General features: G+C 33.4%; 1 protein-coding gene and 1 non-coding gene across 6 annotated transcripts in view; both read left to right on the top strand.

The window, feature by feature from the left end:
* The window catches only part of DMXL1 (Dmx like 1), a 125,790-nt gene extending 101,715 nt beyond the window's left edge, over nt 1–24,075 (top strand). For all 5 annotated transcript variants that reach the window (XM_047729211.1, XM_047729210.1, XM_047729209.1 and 2 more), the window contains 9 exons: nt 2,680–2,801; nt 3,161–3,302; nt 6,636–6,696; nt 8,480–8,607; nt 12,105–12,197; nt 14,849–14,940; nt 16,041–16,093; nt 18,965–19,182; nt 21,626–24,075. In XM_047729211.1, the coding sequence (XP_047585167.1) occupies nt 2,680–2,801; nt 3,161–3,302; nt 6,636–6,696; nt 8,480–8,607; nt 12,105–12,197; nt 14,849–14,940; nt 16,041–16,093; nt 18,965–19,182; nt 21,626–21,850 (1,134 nt within the window). In that variant the 3' untranslated portion in view covers nt 21,851–24,075. The remainder of the gene's footprint in view (nt 1–2,679; nt 2,802–3,160; nt 3,303–6,635; nt 6,697–8,479; nt 8,608–12,104; nt 12,198–14,848; nt 14,941–16,040; nt 16,094–18,964; nt 19,183–21,625) is intronic.
* On the top strand, nt 9,000–9,106 carry LOC125101404 (U6 spliceosomal RNA). The gene has a single exon (XR_007127820.1). It is a non-coding gene; the product is annotated as a U6 spliceosomal RNA (small nuclear RNA).
* Nucleotides 24,076–24,299: the final 224 nt, after the last annotated feature.

The raw sequence follows: 24,299 nt of genomic DNA, 5'->3' as shown, positions 1-24,299 counted from the left end.
CTTATATGAATATGTTGAATGTGGTTGTTAATATTAGATCGAATTCAAGTTTTTACATGACTTACAGAAATTCTCACTCATTGACTTACAGCTACATTAGCTGTGTAACTAGTTTCTTCTTCACATTCCTTAGTCTTCTACATAACATGTTCCTTAAAGCTGTCTGTGAGCTCCTTAAAAAAAGAATAGCCTTAGATATACAGTTGTCCTAAGTCAAATTTATTTTAGGGTGCCTGGGTGGCTCAGTGGGTTAAGCCTCTGCCTTCAGCTCAGGTCATGATCTCAGGGTCCTGGGGTCAAGCCCCGCATCCGGATCTCTGCTCAGCAGGGAGCCTACATCCCCCTCTCTCTCTGCCTGCCTCTCTGCCTACTTGTGATCTCTCTCTCTCTCTCTCTCTCTCTGTCAAATAAATAAATAAATCCTTAAAAAAAGAATTTAATCACTTTCTCCTTTCTTCCCTAAATGCCTTGCTGCACAGTTTTATTTGCATACACACACAAATACACTTATACACATAAGTACATATATTTCCTTTTTCACATATTCCTAACTTTAAAATAATTTTTAAGTATTATTTTAATAAATACCCTACGGCATTATGCATTCAAAATCATTTTACCAGTTCGTTCTCCATCTTCCTATGAAATATCGTTCTTTTCTTTCATTTCTCCTAGATAGTTCCTCTATCCTTCTGTCCTCATCTTTCCCTATGTCCTTTGTCTCATTTTCCTCTTATACACACCCCTGAACAGTGACTAGTTCTGTTGAAGACAGGCAGGTTTGGAATGAGTCCCTTAACCAGGCAGTTCTCATGTTACAGCATCTGTGCAATATATGGTATAGTATATGTCAGTACAAATAGAAAGCTATTATCTGCTCCCAACAGCTATCTTCCTTCCCTTGAAAAAAATATGGTGTTAAATATTCTGTGCTATAAAACAAGCTCACTTCTTTTTCTTTTTCTTTTTCTTTTTTTTGGATATATATAAGTAATTAGTAATAAACAGTTATCCACATATTATATAAAATCTCTTGTTCACTGTGCAAGAAGAGTGTACCTGTTTAATTTTTATTTCTCCAGATTGATTATCATTTTACAGCTTAAGTTTGTAGATGAGAAATAATACCATTTGCTTTAAATTCCATTTTTTTAAAATGCTGATGAGATTGAACTTTTTTCCATTTGTTTAGTTGTGAATTATCTGTGTTAAGAACTGTGAAAGGTCTAAGATTTATTACTAATAACAGAAGCATTATCCAGAATTTCAGCATTTATGCTGTAGTTCCCTGTGTTAATATTACCACAAGTGGCAGGGAGGGGGCCAAATGAAAACTGCACACAGAGTAGGTTGTGTTATAGGAAAGGAACACCGAGTTTAGGGAATCTTAATTTTCTCTAATGTACATTAAAGGTACCTGCCCTTTGATCTGGAGGGAGACGCTATAGGCATATAGCCATTCTGCAGAACAAACAGCAGTCAGTAAGTCACTCACCAGACATGCAGAAACAGAGAGACCTGTGGAGAATTATCTCCAAGCAGTCTCATTATATCCTTTTTCCATTTATGTCTGGGTATTCATTTTTTCCTTTTGTTTTTGTATTAGCATTTTACGTAATGTAAATGTTAATCCTATTTTCTCTTTGCTGTCAGCATTTTATTTTCTCTTTTCAGTTCATAGATGTTTAAAATTTTTTATCATTTAATCTGACCAACTTTTTAAATTAATATTTATTTATTTAGTTTAAAGAAGGATAGAGAGAGAACGTGGGAGTGGGGGAGAGAGTGGAGGGAAAGAGAGAACCTTTTTTTTTTCCCCAAAGATTTTATTTATGTATTAGAGAGAGAGCACGAGCAGGGTGAAGGGCAAAGGGAGAAGCAGACCACTAAGCAGGAAGCCCAATGCAGGACTTGATCCTGGGCTTCTGGGGTCATGACCTGAGCCAAAGGCAGACACTTAACCAACTGAGCCAGAGAGAGAGAGAGACGTTAGCACACACTGCACTGAACTTATGTCTCATGACCCTGAGATCACAACTTGAGCTGAAACCAAGAGTCAAGACACTTTAACGGCTGTACCACTTAGGTGCCCCTACAGTATCCATCTTTTAATTTATGATTTATTCTGACAAACTTTCCCTACTCTTTTTCTGTCTACCCCTATATCTTTCCATTGTGACCCTTTCCCAAATTCTGTTTTTCTTGTTTAAGCCTGAAAAGCTTTAGGTGAAAGCGATACTATCTTATTTGAGTAATGTACTTTTATTTCTTTAGTTTGATGTTCCTTATCTCTCTCTACCTTCTAGAGCTCCTATCCAGCACCTCCCTCCACATTTCAGAACTGTGTAAACCTTAGGGAGATTGTACCACACTAGCAGACTGGAGAGAGAGTGCTGGGAGAAGAAATAAAGTTGTACATGCATTACTATTTAGAGGAGGCTTTGTGTTAGATGCTCTTGAGTTCTTAGAACATAAACATATCTCCCAGCTCAAGCGGATAATTATTACACTCAAGATTTAATTATTAAAATTAATTTTAAGTATTCATTTGTGATAATGCTGTCTTTTCTGCATCCTAAAATTTCTAGGGGCTATTTTGTAGTTTCCATTTTTAGAAGTGGCCCATATATACATGTTGTGTTTTTTTATTTAAAAATTATGATATGATTTGTTTTTCAGGCAAATAGAAACTGCATAGCAATTGCATCAAGCCATGATGTTCAAGAACTGGATGTTTCTGGAATTCTAGCTACACAAATCTATACTTGGGTAGATGATGATGCTGAAATGGAAACCAAAGGGTACTTTTATACTTTGTTTTTAATTCATTAACATTGTGTTAAATGATATCCACAGAAATATAACTTCCAAAAGATTTTTAGAGGAGTATTCCTAGATTGTGAGTATAGTGGATACTGATACAATACAGAATGAAAAAGGGGTGGCAGGCACTTTAAAGAAAGGAACTGAGGGTTAGAAGAGAGTAATGTGAGAGATTCTGCAATTGTTCCCATATAAAGTTACTATCTCCGAGTTAGGAGTTAAGAGCTGAAGAAAATTTTAGAGGGAAATACAAAAGCATATATTAGAGCTTTCAGGAATAAAGGAAGAAATGAAGAACTAATGGGTTGCTCTCATTCCGGGTGACGTTCTTTTGTAGATCAGAAGATTTCTTGGTTATACATGCTCGTGATGATTTAACAGCTGTGCAGGGTACAACCCCATATACACATAGCAATCCCGGCACTCCAATCAACATGCCTTGGCTTGGCAGTACACAGACTGGCAGAGGAGCATCTGTGGTATGTAGAGTTCAACATACTGTGGATAGGGGTGTCTGGATGGTTCAGTCAGCTGAGCGTCTGACTTGATCTCAGGGTGTGAGTTCAGGTCCCGCATTGGGTTCCATGCTGGGCATGGAGCCTAATTCAAAAACAAAAACAAACCCCACACACAAAGTAAAAAGACTGTGTTTAACTGTCCCTTTTTCCCCCCTCTAGTTTAATAGATAAAGGGTGATTTAAACATATTTTTAAAAAATCCTTAACTTTTTAGTAAGTCATACTTGCTGGAAATTATAAATTTAGATTGTGAAGAATAATATGTATTTTCATATGAAAAAGGTAACAAAATTATTTTAAATAAATAATTTGAAATAGAAAGAGCTGTATTTTAAGAGCTATATGTAATTATTTGAAACTTATTGGTACAAATCAGGTATCAGCAAGCTGTGGTGTGTCGGTCAAACTGTTTTTGTGTAAACGTGCTTGAGAGTAGTGTTGACTTTTTTCAGTGGTAGGAAAAAAGTCAAAAGAAGAATGGTATTTTGTGATAAAAAAAATTATATGAAATTCAGATTTCATTATCTATAGGCAAAGTTTTATTGGAACATAGCCACAGTTATTTGTTTGTATTTTGTCAGAGGATCTTCTTGAGCTCTGATTAATATGTGATCCATGTTTATCCCTCAATGAGATTCTTTTATTAATATTTAATGATGCATGGAGTCAGAGAAACCCAGGACCAGTAATTCTTTCAGTGGCTTTCTGGTGTTGTGGTTATTTTTAGTTTCCTAATTCCTGTAGAATTCTTTCCTTGGCTTCCCGGTCCCCACCAACACACACACTAATTTTTTTTTTTTTTACTAATTAGTAAGGATAGTTATTTTAGTAAATGTTTAATCATCCTTAATAATACCTGATAGTATTATATATTAATGTAGTTCCTCTGTTGCTCATAAAACCTTATTTTTGTTCATATAACCTTACTATTTTTGTTCATATAACTTACTACCTGTTGAGATAGCTGTTATAATTACTCCTACCTATCATTTTTCAGATGAAACTTAAGATCCAGAAGGGTCTAGTGATTTAACTTAAGTCATTATCTCAGATTTTTGGTAGAGCTTATATTAAAGTCTTCTATTCCTCCTACCTAGTTCACTGATTTCAGGTAGGAGTGTTTGTAGTATTACAGAGTTTGAAAAGCAATCTAGGAATTATTCAAGTGAACTGTCTTGGTCATTTATAGTTCATTTTTTCCAACTGTCAGATACATTAAAATTCACTTCTAAAACCTACTGATATTATCTTCTTTTAAAGGAAAACTTAAAGAGAATATACAAAATATATAAAAAGAAATAACAGGCAATTTCTCCAACTCCATTTTCAGAGAATACAATGAACTTCTTCCTTTAACAGTATCTTGCTGGTCTCTCTGCTTCCACACTTGCTCCCTGTGTTCTGGATACAGCGGCCAGAGTTGCTCTTTTCTAAAGGATCATTTAGGGTGTCACTCTGGTGTTTAAAACTTTCTGATTTCCCAATATAACTTTAAAAAAAAAAGTCCTTAAGGTGGCCTCTGTGGTCCTCTGTGATCTAACTCTGCCAGCCTCTGCAGCCTCATCTCTGTTCATTCTATACCTGATCCGCTTTGCTGTAATTACAGTGGCCTTGAGAGGCCACTCAAGAAGTCTCTTGTGAACATCAAGCTCATTGCCCTGTTAGAGCCTTTGCCTTGCTTTCTGCTTCAAATGTTCTTTTTTTTTTTTCTTTTACCATTCAGATCTCAGGTCAGGTTCCCAGGGATTTCCCTTGCTTCTCTAGTGAAGAGATCTGCCCTTACCAACTCTACCTGTAGTCACTCTGTATGTCATTATTATCCCTCATTTTATCTTCTTTAATGGCCTGTATCAGTTTTGAAATTATCTGTTCACTATTTGTCTTTTTTAACATACTCTGTAATGGAAACTGTGTGAGAGATTGTTACGCCTGCCTTAGACACTGATGATCTCTAACTAGAATGGCGTTTATCATATGGTCAGTGCTCAGAAAATACTTGTTTTTACTCCAAAGCATTATAATACAGAAATTTACCTTTGTCATTCTTGTTAGGATAGGATTTCCTTTCTATCTCTTAGTAGGACCCCTTTTCAGGAGGGGTTTGTTAGGATAATTAAGATAATTAGATTATTTGTTAGGATAATTAGTCTAATTGGTCCCACTCTGTCCTCAAGAAAAGACACTGGTATTATCAGGTGGTTCTTTTTTATAAGGATCTTCTAAAATAAGTTATGATTTCTATATGTTCTGCATATGCTCTTCCAAATTTTATTAAACCTGTGTTTATGTATTTTTTACTTATGGTTTTACTTTGATACTTTAGTCAGAAAGAAAAGTAAAAGAATAGGAATATTTAGGAGTTTCTTTAATTAAAGGAACATGAGATTTCAACATCAAGTTTGCTAAACAGAGGTAACATTCAGCAGGTTTTTGTTTTTTTATGAAGAATTAATGAAATATTTTCTTAATTCTGTTGCTTTATTGACTTATTAATTCTAACAAAAAAAGAATACTTGTTATAACCAACTTCTGCTGTTTTGTAATAAAATTACAACCATAACTATCCCTCAGTGTTTCTGTCCTTTAACACTTCTGCTTGCCGGCTCTCTTCCTCCCTACCCAATCCCCACTCTACTCACGACTTTAGTCTAATGGACAATTTAAAATCCACAAGAACAACAGCACACAAAAATCTACTCAACATTGATACTATGAAGCTTAGGATAACATATAATTGTAGCTATGGTGCTGTATAAATAGGAATTGTTCTAGTAATTAAAATTATCTCTTTAATTTCACTTATTCTTATTTGACAGGCTACTTCATTCACAACATGATTTAAAAATGGATAAATTTTTAAAAAATGGATGAATAGCTCCACACTACCAGTTAAAAATTTATACAATTTTCTGTTTACCTCTTTTTTTTTGTTTGTTTTTTTTCACATGCTTCTGCCTATCTTTTTAACCTTGTACTATTCAGGATTTTTCCAATAAAATTAATGGGATCAGAAAAGACTTGGCAAGAAAGGAGGTAAGACTAAATTCTCAAGGTGAATTTGTTCTTAGAGCCTAGTCAATGATGCTGAAAATGTATGTACACTTAAATGTGAGAGAGCTGAGCTATTAAATTTAATTTCTGTTATTACATTTAGTATTTTTAGCACCCACAATGTTCAGTAGGAATCACATAAAAATAAATAAATAAATGTTATTTGAATTACCTGTCACATTTTGTATTTTTAATCCTACTTTTTATTGTAACTATAGAAGAATGATTTTTCTTTGTTAACAGATGATTAAGAAAGCCATTAATAATGTCAGAAGAATGACTTCTCATCCAACTCTTCCTTACTGTAAGTTGATAATAATTAGCCAGTGTTCTAAGGAATTTAAAGCAGGTTTTTAGTTTCAGTTGAAAGGTAGTCAGATATTTTACTTTTTTTTTTAATAGAGAGTGTCTGCTAGCAAATAAAAACATTTCAAAATTGGATAACAATAGCAAAAGAAATTTTCCTGAATTAATAGAGAAGGCTAACTTGATGCAGTAAATCTTTACTATGTTGACTGCATATTTCTAAGTTAGAACATTTTAGTTTTGAACATTTCTGGAGACTTCATACAATTAGAGGTTATAGTCATAATTAATTGTTTTAATAATGAGATCACTCCCATCTTTTATTACATAGATCAGAACGATACCTTGGTCACTTATTGGCTCATCATAGTCACTTTGTATTTTATTAATATTTTGTCAGTTTGCCTTTTATCAGACACACTAATAGTAGGCAAAGGAAGTTGTTACTAGTAAGTTCTTACACTCTCAGGGAAGATATATTATTTTCAGTTAATATTCTTGGGAATTTCAAAAGTTTTTCTCCTTTAACAAAGAGCTTAATCAGTGGGGAATTTATTTGGACATATTGAAACAGAGAAAAAACAAAAAAGACAACTTTAAAAATATTTGTGCATTAGAATCGGCATTCATATTGGCATCTCAATATTCAAGTTTTCTTAATATGATTTTTAAGTTGTGCCTCTCATCAAGTTGCCCCACCACACAGTAATAAGCACCGCGCCTGTTAATTAAAAAAACATTCATGTTCCTTCAATTTTGTAACATATAAAAAATTATACTACTTTTATAATGAGAGATATTCTGATAAGATACATTTGACAAAACCAGTATTCTTTTCTACTTCACTGTCCTAAGTAGTACAAGCAGCTGTTATCAAAATTGCATATCAGTGTCCAACAAAAGGGTTCAAAAGAACTATGTATTTAAAATGAAGAGAGTAACTTCTGTTACGTATCCTAAAGGTGTGAAATAATGTAAAAATTAATCAGTGTTTTTACTGCATTGAATCATTACTACTGATAATTATACTTAACATAAATTGAGTGGTCCATGTTAAGCATATTTCTAAATGATTCATACGGATTATCTTGTTTACTTCTGATGGCTATCTCTTAACTTACATATCATTATTCCCCTTTTACAGGACAATTTGAAATGGGTTCATGGAGATTAAATAAGCTTCCTCGTATCACAAAATTAGTAAATAGCAAAGTGATGAATTAATAATTACTTAGCTTATTCACATCCCTCAGTGAAACATAACACATTTGAGATATCCGGTCAGCCAGAATAACTATCAGAAGTGATTTTTTTCTTTACCGTGCATGACATTCAAGACTTTCTACAGTCTTCTTTTTTTTCCAGACAAAATATATAAGTTTAAACATTAATAGTAGGACTGATAAGAATTGACTCTTTAGTTCACCCAGAAATTTGTTAACTGGTTATTATATAAAGTATTTATTAAAGGCTATTAAAAGATCATTTCAAAGACTATTAAAAGATAATTTCAAAAGGAAATAAAATTTACAGAGGTCTGATTTAATTGCTTCTGTTATGTAGTGTGAGGGTATATTCTGAGTCAAATGAAAGTACATCAAAAAACTGTTTTTAAGATTAAAAATACTCAAACGGAATTTCATGACAAAGGTAAGTTCATGTAAATTGACTATGATTCATTTCAAAGCTGTTTCTTTCATAAAGGTCTTCACTTGGATTCAAAAATAAACCTTCCAAAGATGACTGTAATAAATTTGCAATTTTTGCCCTTTATAATGCAGATCTGACAGGAGCTCAAGACGGAAGTGTCCGAATGTTTGAATGGGGACATTCTCAACAAATAACCTGTTTTCGATCTGGTGGCAATTCAAGAGTTACTAGAATGAGATTTAACTACCAAGGAAATAAGGTAGTATATAAAAATATAAATGGGAAGAGGGCTTATTTTGGAAGTTTATAAATATTACTAGTCTGTGTTTCTGAAGAGAGCAGTTGAGTGAAGTAATGATAAATTATTAATCTATATGGATTCTTCTTTTATAAAAGTCTTTTCAAAGAACACTTACATTCATTTCGTTCTTCTTGGAACGACATTTATTTATGGGTATGCATGTTTTGTGTGTATATGTGTGTATATATATCCATTAAAATTCACTTAATGATGCTTAAGGACCAACTGTTATAGGACCACCAAATATATTTTTGATTAAATATTTCTGCTTTCTTTGTCCTCTGGAACCTACTCAAAGTATGGTCAAGTAGCAAGTAACATCTGGGAGTTTATTAAAAACGCAGATTATTGTGCTCCGTTCGGCAGCACATATAATACTAAAATTGGGATACAGAGAAGATTAGCATGGCCCCTAAGCAAGAATGACACACAAATTTGTGAAGGGTTCCATATTTAAAAAAAAAAAAAAAAAGCAGATTAACTCTACTGCAGACCTACTGAGTCACCATCTGCATTTTAACCAAATCCTTTTGTGATTTGTACCTATATTAAGCTTTAATTTCAGTTGTGTAATGTATACTTTAGTGCTTATGCTTTTCTACTTTGGTTGCCAATACTATATTGCTCCTTAGCTAGTCTCTGTACCTCAATTCTACCTTTCTAATGCATCCTTCATATTGCCAACACAGTTGTATAACTAATAATAGGGTTATATAACCACACTATAAGGGAGATCACATTACTGGTTCTTTTCAAGAGCCCGTCAAGGTGCCTCATTGTATCCAGAAGACCATATTCTTTAACACGGCATTCAATACCTTCTGTAGTCTGAATTATTTTGTAGATTCAACACTCACTATAGCTCTCAACATAAATTTTAAGGCACAAAAAAACTATTCTTCATTACCTACCCAAGTATAATTAACAATCTACTTACTGTCCATTCACCATAAGCATGATGAAGCCAAACAGCACAACAGCTAAGCATGCTGTCTCCCTTAGTGTAGGGAAGCCTACCATGCTAAATAAAACAGAGGACAGTAATCCTGGTTAGTTTGTCAATTATGAACAGAAATGGGCTGCCAAAAGTTATTGAGCCTAAAAAGAAGCATTACGTGGAATCAATGACCTGTGAGCAACAGTTCCTTAGATTCAGGAAGATACTGCATTCTAAAATAAAAATAAGCTGCTATGAAGTAAAACCAGTAGAAGAGGAAAGAATTCTTGGAAATTTAAAACATGTGATTCCCAAAATTGTGTTAGTAGAACAACTAGTCATTATAAGGGCTGAATCGCAGAATGGATATAGTTGAAAATCTAGTTTGTGACTGGAATAACAACTTAGGAAATTATCCTTTGATAAAAATAATACAAGAAACAAATTAAGACTAGACCCAGGAAAACTTAAAAAGACATTTAAAAGGTATTTCAGAAGAAGAAAAAAATGATGGAATAGAAAGGAGCACTATATTCAAAGGAAGTAATTAGAATAAAAATATTCCTAAATCAAAGAAAAATGGAATTTTTGAAAAGAAAGGACCTACCAAGTACTAGGCAGAAATATTGAGAAACATCACATGCCTAGATACATCCTGATTATTTGATTTTTGTTTTTTTAACCCAAAGATAAAGAGAGCTTCTAGGAAGGAGTAGGGGTAAAATGATTACTTAGAACCTCTCCACCCCTCCCCTCTAAATTTAATGGCATTTCAACTACTCAAAAATAAAGATTACACATAGGAAAGCAATATTCACAGAAGTCTCTGATGGACAACGAATGGGAATTAGTTGTCATTATCTGTCCAAACATTCACTCAAACTTGATGAAAAATACATAAAAAAATGTATTTTTAAGTGTGCAGAGATAGAACATGCTCCATATATCCTTTCTAAAGACCATATGTATGTCTTCTCCAGAAAACAAGATAAATCACAAAAAGGATAGACTTTGAGAAAATATCTGTAACATTCTCTGTGGATAAACAATTGGATAAACAATGAGTTACTGTTCCTAATATTCGCCTTATCAATTTTTTAAAAAGAAAATAGAGAAGTAGATAAAGGATATAATCAAGTCAGTTTACAAAACAACTATGCATGACCAACAGTCCTGACTAATAATTAAAGAAATACATATTAAAATTAGCCTTTTTTCTGTATACCAACAAATATTTAAAATTTTAGTAATCACTGTTGACTAATGTGTAAGAAAAATAGGTGTATGAATTGATATTACCGCTAAAGATTAAATTTTAGCTTCACCTGCCAGTGTTAAATGATGCTATTTGACAAAGCTTTCCCATTTCTAGATATCTATCCTACATAAATACTCAAAGGTTTATATACGAGAATATTTATTTATTTTAGAGGTTTTACTTATTTATTTGAGAGAGGGAGCGAGATGGCGAGAGACACACGCGGGGGTGGGGAGACAAGCAGAGGGATAAGCAGACTCGCCGCTGTGCAGGGAGCCTGACCCTGGATTTGCTCTAGGACCCTGAGATCCTGACCTGAGCCAAAGACATGCTTAGCCAACTGAAGCCACCCAGGCGCCCCTGTACCAAAATATTTAAAGGAGCACTTGGCATTAGGGAAAATTGAAAACTGTCCATAAAGGAAAAAGCTTTCCAACAAGTCATAATGCAACATATAGTTTAATACTACACTGCACAAGAATGAAGTCGATTAAATGTACTAATATGAAGAGACGGCTCTAACAGGTCAAAAATGCCATTGTAGAACTGCATATTTATTAGGATTCTCATTTTTTTAAAAACCCTGTGTGAATGTTGGACTATTCATAGGATAGATTTGAAATGGAGCACGTCACATTGTTAATAGTTTCTAGATCTGGAGACGGGGGAGGGCAAGAGTCCGAAGTAGACATTCTTTTTATATTATAAACTGTATATGTTATTTTTATAACCTAAAGAAAGAAATGCTTAGTCTTCCTTATCCTTTTATATCTGTAACATACACTCCCTCATTGAATAATGTTCTCAATCAGATTACCCTGAGTTCCCATAGTGGGAATTCTTGTTTTGTTTCATTTTACTTTCTACTCTTATTGACACATTTTTCTTATATATTTCTGGAAGTCCTTATTTTTTCTTGGTCATAATGACAGTTTTCTATTTTATATATACTAAACATTTGTTGCATGACTTAATGTGTAAATCTATTATCCTATTTTTTGAGTACTTTTAGATAATATATAGACTCTGGTTTTGGTTAGTATGATAAAGTGTATGTCTGATGTTTGCTTATTCTGTGTGACCTGGTATTTTCTTAAGCAGCAGCTAACTTTTTCTGGACTAGATCCATGCATCGGTGAAGTAAAAGTCCACTTATCAACAGAATATTTGAGATCAAAATATGGGATTCATAACGGGGGTATGGGTTGATATGTACTTTTGTATTAGTATTAGAAACTTAAAAAAATGTTTTTCTCTAAGTTTGGAATAGTTGATGCTGACGGATATTTAAGTTTGTATCAAACAAACTGGAAATGTTGCCCAGTAACTGGAAGCATGCCTAAGCCATACCTGGTAAGCCAAAAATTCTTACCTTTAAACTTTTTTGAATTTTTATTTTATTTTATTTTTGTTATTTTTCAGAGAGAAACAGAGTCAAGGGAAGGGCAGGGGAGAGAGAATCCCAAGCAGGCTTCATGCCTAGCATAGAGCCCTACATGGAGCTTAGTGTCATAACCCGGAGGTCACAACCTGAGCCGAAATTAAGAGTGGGAAGTTTAACTGACTGAGCCACCCAGATACCCCTTGAATTTTTATTTAATTTAATTAATTTATTTATTTGACACAGAGAGCAAGCAAGCACAAACAGGCAGTGGAGAAGCAGGCTCCCCACTGAGCAAGGAGCCCAATGCGGGATTCTATCCCAGGACCCCTGGGATCATGACCTGAGCTGAGGTCAGATACTTAATGGACTGAGCCACCCAGGCGCCCCTGAATTTTTATTTTAAAGAAATCAGGAATATACATTTGAGGCAATAAATATTAAAGCCAAAAAGTGAAATCTCTTTAGTTCTATGTATACAGTCACTTTACTATAAACTCCTATCATTGTGTTATGTGAAAATTAATCTGTGAGGTTTAAAAATTCTTAGTCTCTGGTAATTTGGAAAATTAACCTGTATCGAACAAACGTGGTACCTCCAGAGACCCATGCAGCCTGTGGGTTACTCAAGCCCTTTTCCATCCTCACTAGACTACAGTGGGGATTATACCTAAAAAGAATGATCAACAGACTATGCATCTGCTGGGGTTGTTTTTTTGTTGTTGTTTGTTTGTTTGTTTTTGCAATTAGCCCTTATGAACAAACAAAGTAGAAAGGATATGTTAAAGCTGGCACAATTATTTTCTTGCCCATGTCTTTTCTTTCTTTCTTTCTTTTTTTTTTTTTAAGATTTTATTTATTTATTTGAGAGAGAACAGAAGTAGGAGCAGAGGGAGAGGGACAAGCTTACTCCACACTAAGTGCAGAGCCCAACGTGTGGCTCGATCTCACAACCCTGAAATCATGACCCAACTGGAAATTAAGTGTCAGAGCTTAATTGACTGAGCCACTCAGGTGCTCTTGCCCTGTCTTTTTAAAAAAAATTGATATATCTCTATTCGGGACTGCACAAGCATAATGAACCTTCTGCAACTTCAGAGAACACTGAGTTTGTATTTAACATATTTTTAGTATATGTGCTGCCGAAGCGAGCACTAATATATTTTTCAGTGAAGCCCTTTATAGGACTAAGCAATACCTATTAGGAAAATATTGAGAATATAAGTTAAGGTTCTAATAATTCACTCAAGGTTAAATTCTGGGATATGGTACTGATTTAAACAAAAGCAGGCAAGGGGATGGTTGGTGAGAGTACTTTGCAATAATATTTTTCCTCATTTTTTTATTAAGCCAGTGGATTTAAATACATGTTTATATTCCCTTATGGGCTGCCTCTTTTTTTTTTTTTAATAAATTGGATTGGAAATGTACATTATTGGTTTTGGGGGTTAAAGTGTATTTTGTTTGTTCTAAGGACATAGCTAGGGGTAGTCAGGGTAGTCAGGGGAAATGGGGAAGTGACTCAAAGGAAAAATCTTTTATGTGTTGATTTTGATATAGTTAAAAAAATCATTTTTTATTGAAGAAAAACATCTGAACAAGTAAGCCTGGAAATCTTTATAATAGACTAGACCTCTCATATTAAGTTACTATTTGATGGAGTGTTCACAAACATTGTAAATTTTCTAGTTTTGTTGACTTAATAATATGTTTATATTCACACATTTGAAAAAATATTTGACTACAACAGACTTTTAACTAAAGGAAACAAACTGAGGGTTGCTGAAGGGGAGGTAGGTGGGGGGATGGGGTATCTGGGTGACACACATATAGGAGGGCACGTGATGTGATGAGTACTGGGTGTTTCACGCAACTGATGAAGTATTGAATCCTACATCTGAAACAAGTGGTGTGCTGTATGTTGGCTAACTGAAATTAAATTAAAAAAAGAAAAAAATTATTTAAGAGTTTAAACATTTCTGAAAACAAATAATTTAGTCTGAGATAATCTAAAATTCTAGTTTTTTCTAAGAAAAAATTCTCACAGATATTGAGAAATATTAAACAATTAGCCTCCTTTTGTTTTCTTTTGAACTTTTATTTATTTTTTTTTAAAGATTTTATTTATTTGACAGAGAGAGAACACAAGTAGACGGAGAGGCGGGCAGAGAGAGAGAGAGAGGGAAGCAGGCTTCCTGCTGAGCAGAGAGCCCGATGCGGGACTCGATCCCAGGACCCTGAGATCATGACCTGAGCCGAAGGCAGCGGCTTAACCCACTGAGCCACCCAGGCGCCCTCTTTTGAACTTTTAGATGAACAAAAGCACAGGGTCTTGTAAAGACTTATAATGCATATGGTTCAGGGAAGTTGTGTGTGTGAGAGAGAAAGAGAAAAAGTGAAGGAGAGGCAAAACATGTGCCACATGTTCAAAATTGGTGAATTGGATAAATGGTATATGAAAATTCTCTGTATTACTTTTGAAACTTGTCTAAAGTTTGGAGGGAAAGACTCAAAAGGTTTAAGTAAGCCACAGATTACATGATCCCTTTTTTATTAATGCATCTACTTGGTTATAAAATTGCTAGTGACAGCAGTAACATTTGTTTGTTTCTAACTGTTCCAGACTTGGCAGTGTCACAACAAAACAGCCAATGATTTTGTCTTTGTTAGTTCCTCCTCTTTGATAGCTACAGCTGGTCTTTCAACTGACAATAGGTAAGAGATTATAACTGAAATTTAAGTGTGCATCTGTATAGCTGAACTTAATTTTTTATTTGCTTTGCATTTTTGTGTCTCAAGAATGTTTTCACAATTATGCTTTTCAATATTTTATTATAAAGACTTGTTACTTAGAGTAGTTTTACTGTTCTAATTGTAAAGGTAGGGAAATTTTGGTGGCCTTAAAAACAAAATCCATTCCTTCTGTATTATTAATATTGCAATGTTAAGACTTCAGGAAAAAAGAATTTGATAGTGAAATTAATTTTTCTCCATATTATTCCTTATATGTTAAGAAAGCTTGAGGCAAAAAAGAAGAACTATTATTTATTGGTCCACCTTTTTCATTAATCCTCATGGTGGCTCTCTTAGGTAGGTATTATTAGTGTTTCATGATAAAAAAAAAAAAACAACTAGAAACTCAAAAGACTTTTTAGCTGAACAGTAGCTAGTGAGTGGCAGCCTATCCCCATCTCCCCCAAAACCTTAAATATGTAAGAAGACGTCTCCTCCTGCCTCAGTCCACAACACCCCATTTCACTTCCCTTATGCAGCAGAGTTCTGCTGAGGTTGCTGAGCTTTTCTATTTATCTCTGAAGCCTTACTTTGCACTACAAATTGGATTGTAGGAATATGGAGTCTTCAGCCCATCTTGGATAGAAATTCTTGCGTATGTTAGTGCCTCCTTTGCCACTCATAGAAAGGAGTAAAAGCTACTCCCATTCATAGCAGAAATAAGTTTTCCTTGTGTTCCAAAAAAATTCAGTGTGTCCTGCTATTGGTATATGTCAGTCCATCTGTCAGATTAGAGAATCAACAAATACAAAAAGTAGTTTCTGTATTCAGGCCTTATATAGCATTATTTGTAAATAAGTGCCAGTCTAAAGTTACTTAGTTTTTTAGGTTAGTAATTTTTTGAATTTTGTGTGAAAATTAATCATGCATAAATATATTGATTACTTGTATTTGGTTCTTTTATAAATTTAAGAACTTTTTATGAGAACAAGGTTCAAATGTTAATATAACTATATGAGACAGCTTATTTTTTATTATGTTGTTAAAATTTTGTGTCATTCAAATAATTTTTTTTTTTTCAGGAACATATGTTTGTGGGATACTCTTGTAGCACCTGCCAATAGTTTAGTCCATGGTAAGTTTTGAAAGCATTTTGTAAATTCTGCAAGTCAAGAAATTCATAAAGTAAGAGAATTTTTTAATGGCTTGTCTTTAATGACATATATTTATTAGCCTGTGAGGTTTATTTTGCCCACAGTGGCGCAAACTTTGAAAGCGGAAAAATGCAAGATATGTAATTAACTCTTTACTATACCTGATGAAGGATAGTAGTAGAACATAGATAATATAAAAGTCATGTTTTTACTTTGGATCTGATAACCACTCCTACTCTGCATTGTACTGGGAGTCCTAACAAATGCAGTAACACAAGAAAAAGAATTAAAAGGTATACATTTGGAAGAGGAGTAATAAAACTGCCTTTATTCACAGATGACATGATTGTGTAGAAAATCTTAAGGAATCTACAAAAAAAAGAGAAACTTTTGGAACTAATGTGCAAGTATAGTAGAATCACGGGAACTAGGTCAATATACTAAAGTCATTTGCTTTCATATACACCAGCAATGAACAACTGGGATTTGAAAGTTTTAAAAATCACCATTTAAAATAGCACCCAAGGGGCGCCTGGGTGGCTCAGTGGGTTAAGCCGCTGCCTTCGGCTCAGGTCATGATCTCAGAGTCCTGGAATCGAGCCCCGCATCGGGCTCTCTGCTCAGCAGGGAGCCTGCTTCCTCCTCTCTCTCTGCCTGCTTGTGATCTCTCTGTCAAATAAATAAATAAAATCTTTAAAAAAAAATAAAAAATAAATAAATAAAATAGCACCCAAAATAATGACATACTAAGATTTAAATATAACAAAATACATATAACCTCGTTGGGGAAAACTATAGAAAAAAGATAAATCAGAGATGTAAATAAATGGAGAGCTAGTCCATATTCAGTGTTGTTAGCCAATGTTGTTAAGATGTCAGCACTTCCCAACTTTACAAATTAAATGCAATCCTAATCAAAGTCCCAGCAAACTGTATTGTACATATCAACTGGTTCTAAAAGTTCCTATAAGGAGGCAGCAGGCCTAGAATACTGGATACTGAGAAAAAAACAAACTTTGAAGAACTCACACTACCTGATTTCAGGACCTACTATAAAACTACAATAATGAAAGACATTATGTATGGGTTAGAATAGATAGAGATCACAGAACAGAAACTAAACCTTCTAGAAGGAAGTATAGGAAAAGATCTGGGTGACCTTAGGTTTAGTCCTGGGTTTTTAGATACAACCTCTAAAGCACTGTCCATGAAAGAAATGATATATTCAAGACTTTAAAATTACCCTCTCCTTAGTATCTACATGGCAAGTAAGCATATGAATAGGTACCTAACATCAGTAGTCATTAGGGAAATGGAAACTAAATTCCCCATAAGATACTATTCTATACCCTAAAATGGCCAAAGTCAGTGATTCTAGAATACCATGTGTTGGCAAGGACATAGAGAACTTGGAACCCTCATGGTTTGCTGAATGAGTATAAAAGGGTACAGCTGCTTTGGAAAACTGATTGGCAGTTTCTAACGAAGTTAAACATTCACCTATATATATACCCCAAAGAAATGAAAATACATGCCCACAAAAAGACTTGTATAGGAATGTTCTTAGCAGCTTTATTTATAAAAGCCAAAAACCAGGAACAACACAAATATGTCCACCAGGAACCTGGTCTATTTATGTAATAGAATACTATTAAGCAATTTAAAAAAGGCATGGCCTACTACTGATACATGGGACAACATTCATTAACCTCTAAAACATGTTGAAGGAAAAGAAGCCAGGCACAATAGAGTATATACCACAAAATTCTACTTATGTGAAGTTCAAGAACAGGTAAAAGTAATCAGATAGAAATCAGACTAGTGATAGCCGTTGTGGGAGAGGAAAGCTGACTACAGAGAGGCATGAGGGAACTTTCTGGGATGACGACAGCATTCTGTGTCTTTAATTGAGTACTGGTTACACAGATGTCTCCATTTATCAAAGCTATTCAGAGGTAAACACTTAGAATTTCTGCATTTAACACTGTATAAGATATATCTCAAATTACTAGTAAAACTCAAAAAATCCTTCTCTATAATTTTTTCTTCAGATTCTTACAATAAGTGTATTGAGTACTTAGTATATGCCTCACACTCTACATGTTTTGACTATACTAACTAATTTAATCCTCACACAAACTTATTAAGCAGGCTGGATTGTCTCTTTTTACAAATGATGAAACTGAGACTTAACATTAAAAGAAAAAAAAGTAATTCACCTAAGTTATACATTTAAACCCATGCAAAAAACCAAGATTTATATCTTGACATCCTGACTCCCAAATCTTCATCTTTATGCCATATTGTCTTTGAGCTGTTTATAGATGTTTGTTTCCCTGAAATTTGTTAGGCTAGACTTTTTTTTTTTAAGAAAAAAATATTCATTGTATTTATGTATTTGACACTTAATATTGATATGTCTTCAAGTTCACCAGTTTGGTTTTTTTTTTATGGCATTGTTTAATCTGCTCTTAATCCAATGCAGTGTATTTTTCATTTTAATATTACAGTTTTTAATCTCTGGACCTTTTATTTTTATCTCCTTTTTTATATCTTTCATGTCTCTACTTAACAAGCTTGATCTTTCATCCAGCTGTATGAAATGACAGTTGTATGGCTCACTCCTACCTTGCTTCCCATCTCTTAGAGATCATTTTTTTTTGCCTGATGTCCAGTGCCCCAAACCATTGTTTCCTATATATCATTTTATTTTTTAAATTGTTTCAGGTAGGTGGGTAAACCTGGTGATCTATTGTTCTACATTGGCCAGAAGCCAGAAGTCTGTTTCTTATACCATTAAATGGTTTTTCCTTTTCTATTTTATTTTATTTTTACTTTATTTTATCTTTTAGCTTTTACATGCCATGATAGTGGAGCTACTGTTTTAGCATATGCTCCAAAACATCAGCTATTAATATCAGGCGGCAGAAAAGGCTTTACATGTGCATTTGACCTTCGGCAACGACAGCAAAGGCAGCTTTTCCAGAGCCATGATTCTCCTGTTAAAGCCATTGCCATTGATCCGACAGAAGAGTACTTTGTTACAGGATCTGCTGAAGGCAACATAAAGGTAAATACAATAATGCCACAGTATCTGCAAAATGCAAAGAAATCTTCAGAAACCTTAAGTGTTTAATCGGATTGATGATACCAGTCTATTTAAATAATAGAAATATTAACTCCTACTTGTGGTCAACATATTAGTTGCTATTTAATAAACCTTTTAATGAATGACATTTAACCTAAAAATGTCTTTTTCAGTTGTTTTCAAATGTGCTTAATTAATGTGCAAAAGAACTTAATTTTCCACAGATAAAAACATATTTCAGTCATTTGAATTAGTCTTGACTCCCATTTTCAGAGTCACTGAACTCAGTTTCAGGTACTGTGAAATATACTAACATTTCCCTTGATCCTGAATTACTCCCCTTTTTTAAAATTTATAGCATTAGCATCCAGCCACCCTGATTGATGAATTCTGAATATACCTGGATAAACCCTGTCCTTCTCAAACTCCACTGTGTTTAAATGTTAGAGGTTGTTTAAAATGTTAAGTAGCTTATTAAAATGCATCCCATTCTAGAAATACTGTTGCAAGGTCCCACCCCAGAGATACTCAGATGGTAACTCTAAAGCTCAGGAATGTCCTTTTTTATAATGCATACCTAGCAGTCTGGATGGAGGGTCCTCTGGCCACACTTGGAAAGATCTCCAGGGTTAAGTCAGTTTAGAAGTCCGTAAGTTATTGTAATGGCCAGCAACCCACTGAAGGACTCTACAGTCTTAGAATCCATTGTTTTAAGCCCTAGTGAGAAAATTTAGTAAGAATAAGTTGAGCTACTTTGTTAGAACCTACATATTGTTTTCATAATTACCAGCCAGAAAAAATTATCTAGAATTTTGGAATTTTGAAAAGGCTTTTCAATCAATTATATATACCAGCTTCCATACAGAATTCTTTTCCTTCCGTTTGAAGCTCATTTCTTATTAGAACTGCCTTCAGTTTAGAATAAGATGTATTATATTTTTGATTAGTTCTTTGGATTAGTTTGTGCTATGATCCTGAGGTTTATTATTTAATCAAGTAAAAAAGAGATTTCAAAGTATACCATGTAGTATTCAGAAGTCACAATTTAACAATCCTGTCTGGAGTAGTATGAGCTAAAGAATTTCTTGGAAAAAAAAATATTTAAAAAATAGTGATCTCAAAAAATCAGAAATTAACTGGATTTCCCTAAACTTAAAATAGATGTCCTGAAAGCATTTAGGCCCTTTACATGAGTGAAGTTGCTTATAAATTACTTTGTAAGTAATTTACTTCAATAACAGGCACATTTATTTTGGTAGAGCTGAAAATAGAAAATCTCACTAAAGTATGTTAAAGTTGTGATCATTTATCTTGCAATTGGAACATTTTTTGCCATTTCTGAGGCCCTCATTCCAGTGGTTCTAATCCTTTGCTGGGTATTATAAGAATAAAAAATAAAAAAGAAAGTTGAAATGTATACATTATAAACTATACAGCACAAGCTTTTCTTTTTTTCTTTTTTTAAAATTAATCCATGGTAATTTTCATTGCTTATTAATATATTTCTGTGTTGGGGGAGCCTGGGTAACCAGAGTAAATTGGTTTGGGGGAAGTTTTGGAAAATGCACTTTAACCCAAATGAAAAATACTTTACTGCTGAAAATTCAAATATGTGGCCTGTCAATCAACAAGTATTTTATATATAGGAGCCTTCTCATTTTTTATCTCCCAGTAAAGTTAACCGTGATATTTAGGTATCATTCATATTATGTACATATAATTTCACATACATATTATGTAGCAGCAGGTATTTTTGTATGATTTTAATTTGCATCACAAACACGTTACACACACATGAAGTAACAGCACTAAAAATGTAGGACTAGCTTTCAGGTTTTCCTAACCTGAGATTTATGTCCTTGTATTTTTGGGGATCATGAGACCACCTCACAGAAGGTATTGGCTTGTGTTTTTTTTCTTTTTCTTTTCTTTCCTTTTTTTTTTTTTTTTTTAAGGATTTATTTATGTATTTGAGAGACAGAGCAAGTGAGCAAGCACCAGAGGGAGAGGGAGGAGGAGAAGCAGACTCCTCACTGAGCAAGGAGCCCGATGCAGGGCTGGATCCCAGGACCGGAGTGGAAGGCAGTCGCTTAACTGACTGATCTTGACTTCAACCAGATTAGCACAAGCTTTTCTGAAAGTCCCTATAATATTACAAGTTTCTATAGTATTGTACACTTAACCTCCTCTACCTAAGTTCTTCTCTTAAATGCAAGGTAAAATACTTTCTAAATGGATGGATTTTGAAGAATAATAATATCAAAGGATTTGGAAAATAGCAGCACAAGGTCAAAATGTTACGACCTTAGACTTACATAGAAGTGTATGTAAGAAAGAAAAGGTCTAAAGAGGTCTAAATTTTTCATTTGGATTTTTAAGGTAATCATCAACCTCAATTTTTAATTTTGTTCCTAATGTCTTTCAGATTTGGAGTCTATCTACCTTTAGTCTTCTCCACACATTTATAAATGAACATGCCCGGCAGTCCATTTTTAGAAATATTGGAACTGGAGTGATGCAAATTGAGACAGGACCAGCAAATCACATTTTTTCATGTGGAGCTGATGGAACAATGAAAATGAGGATACTGCCGGATCAGTTTAGCCCATTAAATGAAGTATTGAGAAATGATGTGAAATTTATGCTATAACATTTTGACAATAAGATGTATAATTTATTCCCTATTCCATGGAAGTGGCCAACACATACAATGTACAGTGATCACTGTCTCTGCCACAGATAAGCTAATGCTTTCTTGTTTTCATATTTATTTTACGGAGCTTTGTCCTTGATGCACTGATGCCTTAAAAATTAACAAGGTCATTCAGAATTAGACTATATTGCCTAAAGTAAAATGTATAAGTAATACTGTAATAATACTTATTTATAGTATGTTATAGTGAGTATGTCATAGTGTTAAAGGAGTTTTGTGTTCTGATTGTTGATAAACTCTTCTGCAGATGTCTCTGTATGAATTTAACAGTAAAAATACCCTTTATGTAAAGGCAGTTGACATCAGTCATCCCTTAATTCACCATGCCCTTACTTCTTTTTTCAAACTAATACATCTCAAACTCTTCTTCTGTTAATGATAGATTGATAATTGGGCAAGAATAAAAAACATAATGAACACCTTCATTAAAAACTGTCATTGGGACTTCAGTGATATATGACCCAAGATATATAAAGTTCCCTGTTTCCTGCCTGAAGCCCAAGTGTGTTTGTATATATGTAATATATCTTACACATCTTATTTGGACTTAGTTTGTGTATATATCAGAGGAAATTACAAGTCTTTTCATGTGTTTTTGTGCCATAACAACTACTGCCACTAGAATAGCGACCTTTTTTGCAGCTGTCTTTTTCCATGTTTTTTTGTTTTTAGTTTTTTAATTCCCATCCTAATTTTCAAATAATTTCAGGAAGATATCCAAGATTATAATTTTAAAGATTATCTTGAGTCAGTTAAGTCTTAGCAGGCAATAATGATTCTGTGTTGGCATATATGAGACACTTAAAAGTAAGTTTATAAAATTGTCAAAGGATTTTAGAGCACCAAACATTTTACTTCGTCTTTCTTTCTTTTTTTTTTTTTTTTTTTTGTTAGGTGCTTTTAGTCTCAAAGTTCTGAATACCTTATAGCAGTGTTTTTAGAAACAAATGTGAAAACAGTAAAATTAAATAGATAATATTTACAAATGTAAAATACCTGCCAGATCTACCATTAATAGAAAATAAACTAAACCTTATATTTTATTATTTTTTTGCCAAAATACATTATTTTACTATAAAATATGACCAAAATATTAAAAATGCACAATGCTTTTAACTTAAATGTGCTAATAACCCTATTTCTGTCTGTTTTGTGCTACCTTTTCTGATTAAAAATTATAGACAACTTGATAAATACTTGATTTTAGCCAAGGAGACTGGAGGCAGATGGGACTAAGTGTTTAAGGGACAATTATATACTATGTAGCTTAAATATATTTTGTTAATAGGAATTATAAAAACATTTTTATGTAACAAAATATGAACAACTATTATCTTGGAAATTAAAGAGTCAAAGCGAAGAAATGAAGGGCTGGTAAAATGAATTTTGTAATATCCTCAGGATACTTTTATCTTAAAAGTATATTGTTAAAGATTTTGTAAATTGTATTCATAATTTTAAATGTGTTAAGCTAGTTGCAGTGAAAACACTGTCATTGATTATGTAGAGAGTTTATGTGCACATAATAACCTGTATCTATAACCGTGCAATAACAGTAACAGTATGTGACTGTTTGGTTGCAGAGAGATCTGTGGCGGCATTGCAAACGATCCTGCGGTGTGCTGTAGTTCAGCTTAAGTTATTTTTCAGTAACTGCACAAATCAAGATTCAAAAGGCTTTAAACACTTTCAATTAGTTAGAAAATTTATTATGCTTATTATTAGAAAAAAGGCATTGTGGATGAACAATTAAGCATTTTAATTGAGGGTTTATATGAGTAATAAATTATGTAAGCCCATATGTATTTACATCAGAGTCATAATATTTTAAATAAACAATCATGCAGTGACTTTTTTTAGCATGCTATTGTTTTAAGTAATATTTATGCAACTTTAGTTGACTTAAAGGATATGTGACATTTTAAAGTAGAGAACTTCTGTATTTATATTTGGTAAATATAGAAAGGATTGAGTAGTTTTCCTGAACACCTTACTCTTCCTTTTCTATTATCTTCTTAACTTAATATATAAACATTATTCAAAAAAGGTAAGAATAAAAAGTTGAAATGTATATTTAAATATAAAGTGGTGTACATACATGTAAAATTTTATCCACATTAATGGAATGGGTACATCAAAATACATACGTTTTTTAAATTGTGCATTTTCTGAGAATGTGGCTTTGTAATGACAGAAAAGTTTACAACATTGCAAGTCTCATTTTCTGAAGTGAAGGATTTTTCTTATGTAGAATCATGAGACAGTCAAGTACATCCCCCTTTCTTGTTCTCTTTACTTTATCCAAATTTATTTCTCCTTTTTTAAAAAATTGCTTAAGAAATTGCAAGAATTTCTCACACTGGTCTCAACAGTCAGAGTACAATAC

This window comes from Lutra lutra, chromosome 5, assembly GCF_902655055.1.
Source record: "Lutra lutra chromosome 5, mLutLut1.2, whole genome shotgun sequence".
Lineage (NCBI taxonomy): Eukaryota > Metazoa > Chordata > Mammalia > Carnivora > Mustelidae > Lutra > Lutra lutra.
The sequence above is the reverse complement of the archived record's forward strand: the minus strand, read 5'-3'. Positions and strand labels throughout refer to the sequence as shown.